Source organism: Urocitellus parryii, chromosome 10 (genome assembly GCF_045843805.1).
Source record: "Urocitellus parryii isolate mUroPar1 chromosome 10, mUroPar1.hap1, whole genome shotgun sequence".
NCBI lineage: Eukaryota > Metazoa > Chordata > Mammalia > Rodentia > Sciuridae > Urocitellus > Urocitellus parryii.
In genome coordinates this window covers 130,234,579-130,250,887 of record NC_135540.1, presented here as the reverse complement: position 1 = coordinate 130,250,887, position 16,309 = coordinate 130,234,579, and the positions used below count along the sequence as shown (strand labels likewise).

Below are 16,309 nucleotides of genomic sequence, written 5' to 3'. Positions count from 1 at the left end.
TCCAAATGGAAGAATAAAGAGTCCATTCAGGCTCCTACAAACAATAGACTAAACAAACAAATTAAAAATAAGGGTGGCTTGGGGCTGGGGATGTGGCTCAAGCGGTAGCGTGCTCGCCTGGCATGCGTGCGGCCCGGGTTCGATCCTCAGCACCACATACCAACAAAGATGTTGTGTCCGCCGAAAACTAAAAAATAAATATTAAAAATTCTCTCTCTCTCTCTCCCTCTCTCTTAAAAAAAAATAAGGGTGGCTTGTAAACAATAGAAATTGATTTCTTGCTGTTCTGAAAGTTCAAGATCTCAGGTCATCAGATTCAGTGTCTGGTGGGGGGGGGTCTGTTGATTGCTCACAGGTTGTACTCTGCAGCTGTGTTCTGTGATGGAACGAGTGAGGGGATCTCTTGGTATTTTATACAAGAGCTCTAGTCCCCATGGTGAGGGCTCTGTCTGCATGATCTAATGGTCTCCCCAAATCCCCACCTCCTAATGCCATGGCTTTGGGGTTAGAACTTCAAATCTGAATTCTAGGCTACGGAAAAAATACATTTTTCTACTTTTTGGGTGAGAAAAATTGAGCAAAGTCTGTCTATAAGACCCTGGTAATTTACAAGAAGACACCATTTGTACCATCTTGTAAATTTTTCTTTTTTCCTCACCTTGTTGTGATCTCTCCACAAAAATGGTCACTCCTCCTCTCCACTAAGAATGAAATTGGCCAAGCTGCACAGACAGTATAGTGTAAACAACCTGGCTATATTAGTTAGGCTAACTCTTGCTGCTATAACAAACAGGTCTCTAAACATATAATACATTTAAAAAAAAAATGTAGTGCAGTTCTTGCTTACATAAGAGTCTTGAGTGAATGTAAAAAGGAGTTGATAGCTCTTTTCCTCAGAGCTACTTAGGGATGGTGGCTAATGAAGACTTGGCCATCTTCAACATGTGGCTTCTGAAGTTTCTGTCATTGTCTCATCCAAAAGGAAAAAAAGACCCTTGAGGAGGACACATGAGAGGTTCTTATGAGCCAGGTCATAAAGTGGTACACATCATTTCCATGTTCATTTTGCTGGTCAGAAATCTTCTAATATGTTCACTCCAAACCATAAGAGAACTTTTATGAGTTGAGAAAGATTAGAACACAAATTTTATGAAGAATTAGGAATGTCTGCCCTAGTGACATATTTGAAAGATCCTAGTATACTTCTGCTATGAAATAGTTCTACCATAGATGTTTTATGTGCCCATTAACAAATCATTTAGCAGCATAAATTGTCTCCATTCCATTGATTTCATTTTTAAAGGCTAATACTTGTAAGTAAACAAGTACAAAGAAGTCTAAACATTGGAGTATGAATTTGCTCATTAGGGCTTACCTAAGAGGAAGAATCCAGGATTAGGGAAAACCTCATTCGTCCATCTTTTGAGAAGTTGTTAATAACCTTCTGCAGGCCCTTGTGGATTCTATATTATATTTTCTAATGACATGTTGTGTGGTTGTTATTAATAAATGATTATTCAATAAAAATATGTTCATTGTGAAAAATAATCAACCATAAACCAACTATTGTAATAACATTTTTGTGATTTTCCAAAGCATATATTAATAATATACTCTACAAATAAAATTTAGATAATACAAAAGCATAACACTTTTATCTTATAATATTTTTAACTTTAAAAAAAATACTCTGAACATTTTCCCTGTCGTGATTTTTAATGGCTGTGTAATGATGCATTCATGGAACTTGCCACATTGCTGCATACTGAAGCGATTTCAGAATTTGGGGAGCAACATAGGAATAATGATGTAATTAATATTCAGGGCGTATATCTGTGACTGCACCTGTGGTTTTTTCTTTACAGCTAATCCCAGAGGAGAATCACAGGACCAAAGGGTTTAAACCACTTAAAGCTTTTCATATGCGCAGTCACATTGCTTTCCAAAAGGCTGTACCATGCTGTGCTGCCACCACCACTAGTTTATGAGGAAGTCTCCTCGCTGGAGGGGCTGCTGGCCAGAATCACATGGGGATTTGACATGCACAGAGTTGCATGAGCAAACAGCAACAATGCCCTTCCCTCATGGATCTAATCGTCTTTCTGAAAATTACCAGAGGACATCAAGGGATTTGTACAGATCTCTCCAAGGGATAAAGCAATTTGCCTTGTTTTTCATGCAGACAAGGATGCTCTGATGGCAATCAGCTGGACCACATTAGCACGACAACAACAGTTTGCTGAGCACAAAATAAACAACTCAATGCTTTCCTGTGCATGCTCTTAACATTTTCACCCAACCTGAAAGGGGGGAATTATTTTTCGATAAGGAAAATGAACAGAGATATGAAGTTGCTTGACTCATGGTTCTTGACAGAGTCATTTATTTGCTTGTTCTTTCGACAAATAGTTAGCGAGTGCTTTTTATGTGTCAATAAATAGTCCATGTGCCTGCTACCATTCTGAGCAGTGAGACTATGCAAGAGTGAGTCAGAAACGGTCCCTTGTTTGCTTTTGTGGTACATGAAGTTCACTGGAATCCAACTCATCCCTCCCTGACTCTCTTAATTGCAATGCCCTCCTGTCTTTTGCAATGACATCATTTTCCTCTAGCAGGATTGAAAACATGGTCTCCCGTAGGTCATCTGTGGAAATATTCCTTTTGGGAAGGTAGTCAACAGAACCCCTGTTTTGTCCATGGTGGAGAGAACCACACACAAGAGGAAGCCATTTCACTCAAAACTAGAGGCACTGATTACACACACACACACACACACACACACACACACACACACATATATAGTGAGTTGTGGTTTAAGGAAAAATGCTTTGATTTCTCTTTCAGAGATTGTGGCCTTTAGTCTGAGGAGGACTGCCCCATCTTCCTCTTCACCATGTGTACTGTCTGCCCTAGTGAATGGCTGAACAGTGGAGTGCTGTGGCAAAAATTCCGGTTTAAGGGCCCGCAACTCCAGCCAAGGTTGGAGCAAAAGTTAAGAAGCTGGAGGTTCTCAACACCCCACTGGCTGGGACATTAATCAGATGACCATTGTACTCCCTTTATTGCTTCTTAATCCTTCACCACGTTATGAGCAGAATGCAATAAATATGGAATGAGTTTTCTTACACATAACTGCCATAGATCTACCTGTTGGTGAAGAAACACTTCCTTGCCCTTTTAGAACTTATCTCATTCTTGCTCGGGACACTCTCCAGTCCTCTCAGGTAGTTTTGTGACACAGGTGAGGGTTGTGATAAGTTATTGATATACAACCAATAGTTATACAATCTACCAGTAATATCAATATTAATGGATTATCAATATTTTATAACAATGTGAAGACGATGACGATGACAATGACGAGAATCTAGTCCATGTGAACACTTCTATGCTTCTGGTATTATGTTAAATGTCAAGTTGGGTTATCTCATGTGAAGGGATAGATGCTAGTATTAGATCTGTTTTGCAGACTACATTGCCTTAGTGAGAAATTGCCAACTTTCCCGTAATAAGAAAATGTCAGAGCATAGTCTAGAGATCATAAGCTCAGGAAACATAAGTGTTGAGGCAACCCTCCGGAGGATCTAATCCAGTGGACTTATTTTAAAGGTAGGATAACAAGGGAGAGAACGTTACAGGAATTTCTCATCAATGACTCCTGGACTGTGGAGCTTCACTTCCTGTCTGGGTTTCCTGAAGTGTGGGCTCATTTTGACACCACAAATGCCTTCACGTCCATACAATAGCTGGTGTTTTCTGCCATATAGTAGAGCAAGCTTGTACAATGCTTGAGTTCTTGGGCTTGGCGTTAAGTAGAAAGCAGACTTGGTTGGAACCCCAGCCACATATGGGCTGGGAAAGTTGTCTATTTCTCACTAAGTCTCCTTCTCTGTAGAATAAGGATATATCGAGCGCAGAGGGATGTTTTGAAAATTGCATATTATGTTTTCTTAGTCCTTGACCTCGCACTCATATTTGCCCATGAATTATTAACTGTTAGTACAATAATAATAATCTAGAATTTGGTAAGAACACCATAATACAATGGGTTATTGTAACATCAATGTGGATAAACTAGGATTAATTTGTGTGCATCAATATGTTTGAGTCCAATACAGGTCTGAAATGATCTTATAAAGCAAATATGAGTTACACTGCTTACCCTAGCATTATAAATTGAATTTTCTCTTTCTAATGTCATCATAGTTTACCCTCAAAGACAGGAGGATACTGTAAATGTAAATGACAGCTGAGACAAATAAAGGCTGTCATCCTGGAACTAAATATCATTAGAAATCCAAGAGCCTTTAATTTATCAGTTTAAATGAAAATTTCCTCTAGCATTGTTTATGTGAGTATGAGTATGTTAATAAGTATGCTATAAACACTGTCATCGTGAAGTGCTGGGGATGGTATTTCAGAGAGGGGTCCATGTATGCATAGGAAACTGCTAAGAAAATTATTTTGTAAGTAAGATGAATCATGAGTCCTTTTGTTTTTTGTTCTTTTTTTTTTCTGATTTTGGAGATTGAATCCAGGGGTGTTTACCACTAAGCCACATCCCCAGTTCTTTTATTTTATTATCTTTTTAAATTTTGAGACAGTGTCTTGCTAATTTGTTGAGGCTGGCTTTGAACTTGTAATCCTCCTGCCTCAGTCTCCTGAGTTGCTAGAATTCCAGGATGCGCCACTGCACCCAGCCTCTTGTGTTCTTATACTTTTGCCTCATAAAATCTTTGAACATTGGGGCTGGGGATGTGGCTCAAGCGGTAGCACGCTCGACTGGCGTGCTTGCCACCTGGGTTCGATCCTCAGCACCACATACAATCAAAGATGTTGTGTCCGCCGAAAACTGAAAAGTAAATATTAAAAAATTCTCTCTCTCTCTCTCTCTCTCTCTCTCTCTCTCTCTCTCTCTGTTAAAAAAATGAAAAAAAAAATCCTATAAAAAAATCTTTGAACATTTCCTGTAAAGTTATCAGAACTCTGGGGGAATGCACTAGAAATGGTTGCACTGGTATTCAAATCAGATGTATAATAATGCACATGATTATAATATTAAACATCCCAATGATATTTCACCAGGAGCTGAATATTTTCCTAAGTAATTATTTTCTAATAAATGCCATTCCCTCAGGTTCAGAACTATTATCAAACATTTAGAGATAATTCTTCAGTGATCAAAAGAGAATTATAGTACAAATATTTCATAGGAAAATAACTAAAATGAAAAGTGTTTTTGAAATAAATATTTCTTTGGGGATCCTCTTGTGATATATGTAATATCACATTTTTAAAGTATCCCTGTATTTTATCACCTTTCACATGAACCCCGGTGCTAAGAATGGATACATGGCAGTGGTTGTGAGGTGTTTAAACTGAGGCCTTGATTTTTCTACCATCATGTCATCCATGTTGTATCCAACAGCTGTTCTTTCCATTCTTCTTAACCCAGAGCAGACTAACATTTCTTGAGTAGTTAACGCAGGCAAAGGAAAACACAAAGACTGGAAAATAGCCTCAAGTTCAAAGTAGTAAAAGAGGAAGGCTCACATCATCATCCAAATGAGAACGACAATCCATGCCTCCTGCAAGAAGGTTACCACTTTAAGCAGCACATTTGTTAGAGATCATACTGAATGTGGGTTGTGCGCAAGTTCATAAACAGAGACCAGCAAGCATCCTCCACACACAGTAAGTCCTGTAGCAATAACTCAGGTACACAAGAAAGGACCACTCAGTTGGAAAGGCAAATACAACAGGATTTCCAGCATGGTAGTTGTTAGGCATTTTATCAACAAAGACACACCCTTTTTAAACACTTGGGAAGTTAATATTTTCTGGATCCTGATAGTTGGCAGGAACCATGTGACCGACTTGGGTCAACCAATGGAGAGCGGAATTGTTGATGTCAGATCCATGAGATTTCTCTTTCTTTCCGGCTGGACAAACACGCAAGAGATGGTGGCTGCTCCATCAGTTGCTTGAGGGATTGTGATGTGCAAATCCCCCTGCTGACCAGGGATGACCATAGACTACAGATGAGAAGCAATCTTTTAACATTTGTGGCCACTGAGGTATTTAAAAAATACCTATTAAGTAATATTCTGGTGGCTACACCAGGTCAGGACAGAAAAGTGGGATTCTTATCTGGACCACAGAGTCCTCTTCCAGGTTATTGGTGGAGTTCACCATCTTGTGGTTGCAGGACTGAGGTCTTGTTACCTCGTTGGCTGTTCTTTCATGGCCTCTCTCAGCTCCCTTCTCATGGAGTTCTTGCCATCTTCAAACAAGCAGAGACAGGATCCTGATAGTTGGCAGGAACTATGTGTCCGACTTGGGTCAACAAGTGGACAAACATGCAAGAGATGGTGGCTGTTCCGCCAGTCGCTTGAGTTCTTCTCACACCGATTCTTTCTGACTCCTGGTTTGTGAAGGACCCATAAGACCAGACCATGTTCACAAGGATGCTCTCTGCATCTTAGGGACAACTGATTTGAAACTTTATTTTTGCCTGTGAAATCTCTTCACAGTAGTACCTTGATTAGTGTTTGATTGAATAATCATGAGCAAAGACTCTAATGTGGCCACCTTTAGGTACCCACAGCCTGCTTCTTCTCTATGGGGCCTGGCTTTGGTTTGTTCAGCAGCTTCTGTTTAACAGGCTTTTTCTACAGTTACATTCACAAGTACATCAAAGCCTGAAACTATTCATACTTACACAAATAGTGTACTATTTCCAACTCAATTGCCCACTGTACTATTTGGGGCCCTAGCTTAACAAGATTTTAAAGGGGTATATACTGTAGTCTATAGACTCAGCAGTGCAAAGACAGCTGTGATGGCAAAACTGAATGTGTCTTTTGTGCATGCTATGGTTCCATCTGTGGCAGTGTGACCTGTCCTTATTTATTACTGCTATCATTAGGATCATCATGCAAATCTTATTAATTGATTGTATTATTTCAGATTGTCATGGCATAGTCTCAATGTTACTACCAAAAAGAAAATCAACTGAATAAAAAGCTCTACTTAAGAGAATATACATGCATAGTACAGTGGCACACACCTGTAATCCCAGTGGCTCCAGATGCTGAGGCAGGAGGATCACGAGTTCAAAGTCAGCCTCAGCAAAAGTGAGGCGCTAAGCAACTCAGTGAGACCTTGTCTCTAAATAAAAATATACAAAATAGGGCTGGGGATGTGGCTCAGTGGCTGAGTGCCCCTGAGTTCAGTCCCTGGCACCTCCCATGCAAAAAATTGATTCCTTGATAACTTCATTAAGCCTATCATCTCTGGACTTATGTGGGATCACACACTTTCTTCATCGTATAAGCCTCTTTCTTGATTGATTTTCTGTTGCTTATGTCAAAAGCATCCTAACATAGCTATTATCTTCTTGTCATTTTGTTATATATCTCTATGGAATGTGAAAATGAGAGTTCACTTTACAGTTTGCTAGAAGTTACAAGTCTGGTAAAAGTTCTTCTGGACAAAGTGTAATCTACAGACTGCAGTGGTAGGTGTGTTCTATGAAGTTGATTCATTTTGTTTTGGTCATGAATTTTTAAAAACCTATTGCAAAGTATATCCAAAGAAGCTCTGAGGGAATGTTGGGGTTGAATGTGAATAAAACTAACTTTTTAATGATCACCCATGGTTTGCTGGGCAATGATCCAGGTAGTATAGAAGATATCGTGTTCTCATTAAATCCTCATAACAAGTTCGGGAGATAGATATTTTCTCACATAGTCTACAAGAAATGAGCTCAGAGTGGTTTGAGGAACTTTGCCAAGGTCAGAGATTTTAAGCAGTGGGGCTGGGATTTGAACCTGAGTTGTGCTAAAAAGCTTTTAAATCTGACTAAGCTTCTTCAGTGAAAGGAAAATGAAACTATGGAAAAGAAAAAGAATAAGTGGGGAGTTTTCCTTCCAGTGTTTTTAATCCTATTAATCCATTAAAACAAATATTATTAATTATTTCTTTCTTTAAATATTCAAATGCCAAGCACTTGGCTGGACACTGAGACAAGCAGGCTGGTCCTTATCCCTCAGGAGCTGATAGTCTGTGGAGGAGACAGGCATTATTCAAATATTCACACAAATCAATCTCCTATTGAATCCTGCCAGGATAAAAGAGCATGCAAATCTAATCCTTTTTTTGAATTCAAATATCCCAGGTGAGGAGATGGAGGGAGGAACCTCAAATTCTCTGGTCGTCTGCTCTCATGAAGAAGATGTAAGGGACATCAGGCCCTGTTCTAAACATATTTTGCTATACACCCCTTTGTCTCTCCTTTTGTCTTACCAATTGCAAACTACAGTTTCCGGGAGGAGCCCCGTGTCTCTGAATCTTCGTTCTAAGTCAAAGCAATACTTACTCTGCTTCACAAACTCTGTTGTAAATACTGGAGAAGTTTCCACAGCTCTTTGCCTTTACCTGGTGGTTCCTCAAAGATTCTGCTCTGGCGGGGGATAGTTAGCAAAGGGTCATGAGGCTGCCTAGGAGTAAAGTCATGGCTAGAACTTCAATGCTTCCAGGTTCTTGGGTGGGACAGTGAAGCTTCCTCCTCTTCTCCATAGTGACCCGTGTGGCTTGGTGGGTGACCCTGTCCCAGTTACTCTCAGTGAGTGGCCACAGAACACTTTAGAGTGCTCTTTGGAGATCAGAGGATACACAGAGATGAGCTGACCTTGAACAATTTCAGGGATTCATTGTAATATTGAGACACAAGGGGGCAGCAGTGTCCTCTCTCTTAACCAGAAACAATTCTGGTTCTTGTTTTTCACGGATTGCTCTTTTTCCTAAGCTTGGTGCATGTCCAGTTAAGTTTCTTTCAAGAAAGCTATTCCCATTTTATGAAAAATGACAGTGAATCTTGCTTCCACAATTAGATACCTAGAAAAATTAACTCTTTCAAGGAAAGGGGCCCAGAGATTCTTCTTCCTTCCAGGTATTATGCTTGGAATAAGTGGGACAAAATTTATGGTCATTTTTTTGATAACAAGGCTAATCTTGGTTTTAGTGGCACAAAATATGTATGCCTAAGGAAACAATGAAGCTAGCAACAAGATACAACAAAATTCCATTGCTTGATTTTAGAAACATTATGAAATTGTTCTTTAGTCCTAGGATTTGGGGAAACAGGCTGCCTGGGTCTACCTCAGTGTTTTGCAGGGGAATATTTTAAAACTTCATAAGGATCATACCTATCTTGGGAGTATTTATTAGAATTCTTGAATAAAAATAAATCGTATGCAAAATTTAGCATGCCTCACTACACTTTAACTATGCAGGGGATTGTTTCCACGGTGACACTGACCATTATGAACCTGCTTGTTTCTGTCATCTTTTTCATATGATGTAGGCCATTATATTTATCCATATTAAATACTATCGGCTTATTTATTTGCAGAGTATTTCCCATTCTTTCTTTCTTTGCTTTGAATCCCTAACCAATCTCTCATTTTCTGTGTTATTGCTGAAATTATAGCTTTTGGAATTTGACACCACCTGGCTTAAAATCTGCTCATGTCACTTACTGGTTGTGAGACTTCAGATAAATGACTTGACCTCTGTGAGTGGGACAAAGCCTGGGTTTTTCCATCTTTTGTTCATTAATCACATATTTTTGAAAACACATTGTCAGTCAAAGTGTGGTAAGAATTAGGGATACAGCAATCAACCAGACAGACCGGGTGCACGTGTGGAGTTTAATGTCTATCTGAAGAGGCACAGTATGACAAAGATCTGCCCAGAGGAGCATTCAGTTATGGCTGTGCCCAGTGCTACAAAGACAGTGTGGAAGATCTGTCAACTCCAGGAAAGACCCCGGGGAAGACTTCCTGAGGAAGAGAAATTTAAGCAGAGACCTGAGGATGAACAGAAGTTAGCTAGAGATAGAGCAGGGGGAGGGAACAGGGGACCAAGCATGCACTGAAGCCTGTGATACAATCACAAGCTAAAGAGATATGAGTGTGCTGGAGTATGGTGGCCAGACCAGGTTAGTTGATTCCAGGCTAGCTATGTGAAGGACCAAGGTCTTTGCCATTCTTAAAGTAGGTTCAATATTCAGGAGTCTCTCAACATCTGTGGGTTCAGCATCTGTGGATTCAACCAAATGTAGGTGGAAAATATTATTTTAAAAAATACAGAAAGTTTCAAAAAAGAAAATTGAATTTGCAGCTCATTGTGCACTATGCTGAGTCCTCAGTAGTGAAGTGACATGCAGACGCACCCTGCTCTGGCTTCCTGCCTGTCCACACATCCTCGATCTCTCCCCAGCACGACCTAGGGGAGCACTATTTACTTTGTGCCTCCCTAGCATGGTTCTCCCTCTACTGAGCACCACACACCTTTTTTATTCCTTGTTATTATTCCCTAAACAATAGAGTATTACAACTATTTACACAGCGTTTATATTGCATTATGTATTAAAGGTTATCTAACCATGACTTAGAGTATATAGGAGGATACATGTAGATTAAATGTGAATAGTTGACATTTTCAGTAAGAGACTTGAGCATATTTGGAGTTGGGTATCCTTGAGAAGTCCTACAACTAATCCATAGTGGATACCAAGGGACAGCCATTCCTGTTTTAATTCTCTGTGGAGAGAGAATTTATTTATTGCCCAGCAAAAGCCCCAATCACATTGTAAATAATCAATAAACCTATTTTTTCTGCTTATCCCCATAGAGCTGAATTTCTAGCTTAGTCATAGTGTTTATTCAATGCATAATTATTTATCATCTACCCTGCCCTAGTGTAGATGCTAAATAATTATGAACAAACAGAGGGGGAAAAGCAGACCTGGTCTTGCCCCTGCAGTCTTGCCTCTGATCAGCTGATATATTCTTTGTGTGTGTGAATTAATTTCAGTTGAGAAAGAGTTTTGACATATCTTGGAAGCAGTCTTGCTGTCTAAAACTTAGGGGAGGAGAAGCAAGCATACAGAATAAACACACATAACCATGAATTACAATGCACATAACTCAGGGTTATGAATTTGTATGTAGCAGTTACTTCTGCATGTATTTTTTTCTTTTGCTACTGATTAATAAGAATAACTATCATTCTTACAATGTATACCTGTACACGTGCAATTGATTATAGTAGGCCTCTATTCTACCGAAAGTGCTAATTGGGCCTTCCTGATATAAAGAGCTGAGCATCCTTCTGCAAGTCTTGGAGACCAGAAAGATAACAGGAGTAGTTAGTTGAGTGTACAAACATGTTTATTTGAATATGAAGTTGTCTATTCCCTTTTTGACAGTTTTAGCACATTAAATATTTCATATATTTTAATTTTTAATTATATTAATTTAATATAATCTTGACTTCTCAAAAATGTTCAGAAATTCAAGGCATATAAAAGGACCACAGGAACCAGGGTTGTAGCTCAGTGGTAAGGCATGCTCGAGGCTCTGGATTCAATACATATAAGCAAAATCAAACTATGAAAATTCAAGAACTCTACTACTTTCACTTTCCATTTACATCACATATTTTTCATTTTTAGAGCTCATGGAGATTCAAGATATTTATGTGCAAATATGGTGAAGATATAATTTCTATCAGCAAGAGATCCTTTTTGAAACTCATGTTATATGAGCCTTTGGTAACAATTTTTATTCTCTCTAGTGAGGCATAAAGCTAACAGCTTTGTTCTTCCCACACAATGAAGGAAAACAATGCATTCTTATTCCAGCATCTCACAGATGCTCTCATTTTCTGGTTCATCAGCTATTAACCTTAGCACTTTCCCTGGAAGAGATTAGTGTTTGGATTTAAATCATGGTAGCTTACCCTTGCATTTCTTGTTATCTTTGTTGGGAGAAGAGAGTCTGGGGGTGCGCTGGTCCTTATACAACCTCTTAAACATTGCACACATCTTTTGCTTTTCTGTTTCCCAACACTTTTATTAAGATAAGAAACAATTTTCTGGAAGTTACAATGCTCAGCTGAAAATGGATAATTTTTTGAAGATGTGAATGAATATATTTCATCTCTTATTTCTAATTACACTTTAATTCCCACAACTAATGTGTCCTTAGAACTATTACCTTAGTTCTACAATTAGGGAATTGCCATGAGTAAGTTTTACTTTTGCATTCTTCCATTTCATGCCACCATGTCAGGCACTGTCTCGCCACTTTATAATATCTGTGTCAGCTGAAAAAATCCAGCCCATCAGTTCAATGATAGTTTGTGACAGCTGGGATTGTGGGTTGCAAGAAAGAGGCAAAGAGACAAATTAGTTTCCTTTATGACACATTAAAGTTCTAAATACCCGAGGACACATAAGATGGAGAGCCAACAATCAGAAATGAATCTGGAACCTAAGTAAGAGGTCTAGTCTTATAGTAGGTTCCTTTAGCACATAGTCATACACATCTCCCAAGGAAATCATAATAAAATGAAATTTACAAAACCCAGAAAGTTGAATGCAAAGCTTTGGGGAAATGCAACATTAAAGGATGGGAATAGGATGAGTGGTTCATGAAGGAGACTGGAGGGAGTAGTCAGAGAGGTACCAAGAGAAGCAATAGATTATAATGTTAAAGAGACTCAGGAAGAAGACCATTTGAGGAGCTCAAGGCCTTCACCCCCATACTCAACAGAAACTTCAATTAGATGCAGAGAAACCATAAGGAGAATTAAAAGCATAGACTCTGGAACCAAGCTTGTGGGTTTGCACCCAGGCTCTACCAATAACACTAGCTGTGTGACCTTGGAAAAGTTTTTTAACTTCTCAGTGACTTGGTTGTCTCATTTATAAAATAAGACTAACAAATAATCAGTATCCCTATCCCAAAAAATTAGCACAATGATAACATTGACCAGCATCAATGTTAAACCTGTAAAACCTTAACAATAAGCATTGTATAAATTTTCCATATTTAAATCAAGCAATTAAGGATTGTGATGACTAGAAAGTATTCAATAGATTTGTAAATAAATGGTAATTTTGATACACCCACAAATGAGTACAAGGAAAGCAGGGAACTTTCAATAACATTAGTGCATTATATCTGCATCAGTACTCTGATTATAATAGTGTTCTATTATTTCACAAGATGTTACCATTGGTAGAAATAGGTATGGGGATATCTTGGCACCATTTCTTACAACTACTTGTGAATCTACAAGAAATTTTTTAAAGAAAATTTAATTAAAAAATAAAATCCACATTTTCCCGTGAAAAGGAAGTGGAGCATCTTTTTTCTTTATACTGGAAAAAATGTTGATATATGTATATTAATCAGGTGCCATCTATGTACTGAACTCAGTTCTAGAAGCTGAGCAAGTCGTAGTGACAAGATATGACTGGCAAAACTCCTCTGTCAAATGAGAGAATAAGATGGTTCTGTTGAAAGTTCATTGCTGGTCTCAGGAGAATTTTTAAAGCAGGCAGGCTTCCAACTGGCCAAGGTGGATCAATGGCCACTCTATCAAGGCAAAGGAACAGGGCTTTCAAATCAGGTGAAAAGTATCCTCAGTGATTCTCACACCAAGTTGTTGTTCCCCCCACCCCCTTCAGAAGGTAATCAATATTGGAAGATAATCATTGGCTGGCCCCAGAGTTGGGTTTTGTCATGTGGGTATTGGATTAGTTGAAAGCTGGCATCCCCAAAAGATCTCCAAACTCTAATTCCCGGAACATGTAAATGTTGCCTTAGAAGTGAGAGAAATGTATTTGTGAATGTGCTTAATTAAAAGACCTGGAAAGAAGGACGCATTTTAGTCAGTGTTATTCTTGTGACCAAAAGACCCAATAAGAACAATGATGAGGAGGAGAGTGGCTCATGGTTTCAGAGGTTCAGTCCATGGCCAGCAGACTCCATAGCTCTGGGCGCTGAGGTAAGGCACAACATTGTGTCTGAGTGAGTTGATCAAGACATGGCAACAGGAAGCACAGAGACAGTGAGTTCCATTCACCATGGACAAAATATGAACCTCAAGGTCCTATCCCCAGTTACCTACTTCATCCAGTCATACCCTATCTGCCTATAGTTATCACGATGTTAAACTATATTAGAGGGTTAATCCAATGATTAGGCTAAGGCACTCATAACCTAATCATTTCACTCTCAACCTTCTTGCATTGTCACACTCAGGAACTTTTGGGGGTGCACTTCATGTTTAAACCATAACAGCAGGTTATCCTGGATTATCTCAGTAAGCCCTCAATGACATCACACTGTCCTTATGAGACAGAGGCAGAGAGAAAAATTTGAAGACACTGACCTTGAACATTGGAGTGATGTGGTTACAAGACTAAGAATATAACTTCCATTGGAAGCTGGAAGACGTAGAACAGGTTCCACCGTCAAGCCTTGGGAGGGAGTCTGGCTCCAATGACACCTTGATTCTTGGCAGAGTGACTTAGGACTTTGGCCCCTTTTGGCCTCCATATTTAGAGAATAAATTTATGCTATTTAAACCATCAAGTTGGCAGAATTTTGCTATAGTAGACTTGGGAAACTAAAACAGGCCTGATTGTAGAACAGAGTTGAGAAATTGAGGATGTTCAAAGAGAGCTTGGCCCTACAGTCTGGACTCCTGTGGAACTGGTAGGAACAAGGCAGGGCTGCTGACACCACAGGTGTGATTTGTGAAGTCAGTGAGTAGGAGGAAGTGGGATTTAGAGCTCAGGATATTTGAATGGATAGAAAGTTGTGGTCAACAGGATGAGACTTTAAGATATCAGGAGTTAGGAAATTTCAGCTAACAATGAGGTCCAAGTTCTGTCCAGTATAGTGAAAAGGGTGAAAATAAGATAATGTCTTTAAATAAATTCAAGAGACACTGAAGTTCAGGTGGGTGTCTTCCTTATGGACTAGTGAAAACAGATTTTTAAAGCCAGGGCTCAGAGAGGCTGTACTTCTGGCTCTCTGAAGCTCAGTTCTGCTCAGCAGTCTTGGCTGTAGGAAGAGCCAGTCCTTCATTCCACATGGAATGGGAAGAGAGCTCCACTCCAGTACTGTCATTCTCCCTGGCCACAGGGCTAGGCCAGCCATGCAGGCCTGTCCAGGAACAGTTCTCCAATCTCCCGGTTCATGCGCATCATGTGACCAAAGCAAGATCCTTCCTTGCTGGAGCTCCCAGAGCTGAGAAAGGGAGCACGGAGAGACAGCACCTGATGCTCCTGCTGGCTCCTCACCCAGCTGTGTGGTGCAGTGTGTTTTCCTGCCTTCCCCAGGTATGTGAGCCAGCTGACCTTTTACACGTCCAGCTTAGGATACATGGAATTGATTTTTGTTATAGGTACTAAAAAATAATTACTGACATTTAATTGTTTACTTACCATTTTTCTTTACAGAAAAACTACAAAGGAATAAATGTAGTCTTTTGTCTCTCTTGTTGGTGTGTTCTGGTGTGTTCTGGAGATGACAACCAGGTTAATGAGGGAGAGTCCCTATTTTTCTTAGATATTATTTCAATCTCCAACCCCAGGCACAAGATAGGAATAGTAATTTGTTTTATGTACTTTATCTTCCCAACAAATAAGATGTGATCCTTAGAGTGCTGTTTCAAAGATAAGCAAGAAGCTGAAATCGTGAAACAAACAAACCCCAAATTAATCAGCATTAACATTTGCAATTGTAAGAAAATTTAATTTCACACTTGTTCTTACTCATTCGAATCAAATCTATTCACCAAATTGCTATTAAACCTATACAATAATACAGGCCCAAATAAGTGAATAAGAGACAATTTGAGTTGATGTCCAATTTCGAACTAATCATTACATTATATGATGAATGACTGCATCTTAGAGAAGCAAAAACTAGTAGAACTGGGCAAGGCAGTGAGAATACAGTAGTGAAAAAGGAAGGCCCAGTCCCTGCCCCACCTCTGGGTGCCTATCAGGGAACTCTAAAGCATCTGAGGAGCTATCCTCCCCACTCTGTATTCTGTAGGGATAAAACTCACAAGTAACACCAGTGTTCTACAACAGTGCAAGCCTATCTTTTCTGAATAGGCTCATTATTTTTGTGCTAACTACTTTAAAATAGAATTTCTATTCAGTTCAACATTCAAATAAGTGAAAATTAATCCATAATATTAGTTTGCTTGAATTGGAAGAGCTTATCATGTTTAAGTGCCTCATTTTTAATATGGGGAAGATGAGGCAAGGGATATTAAATGATCTGCTTCAGGTCATAGCTGGACAGAGAATAATTTTGACTCTTATCCCAGTGTGTTTATTTGACTTAGCTACATTGTGAATGACAAAAATAAATGAAGAGTTCAGTTATCTTCAACCATATAGTCAATAGGTTTGCCTAATAGTGCTGAGAAA

General features: G+C 39.2%; 1 protein-coding gene across 3 annotated transcripts in view; it reads right to left on the bottom strand.

The window, feature by feature from the left end:
- Positions 1-16,309, bottom strand: part of Kcnip4 (potassium voltage-gated channel interacting protein 4) — a 479,245-nt gene that overhangs the window by 31,884 nt on the left and 431,052 nt on the right. The window contains exon 2 of one of the 3 annotated variants that reach the window (XM_026403166.2): positions 733-753. The exons of the other annotated variants lie outside the window; for them this stretch is intronic. Coding sequence (XP_026258951.1) covers positions 733-753 — 21 coding nt within the window. The remainder of the gene's footprint in view (positions 1-732; positions 754-16,309) is intronic. 3 annotated transcript variants of the gene reach the window in all.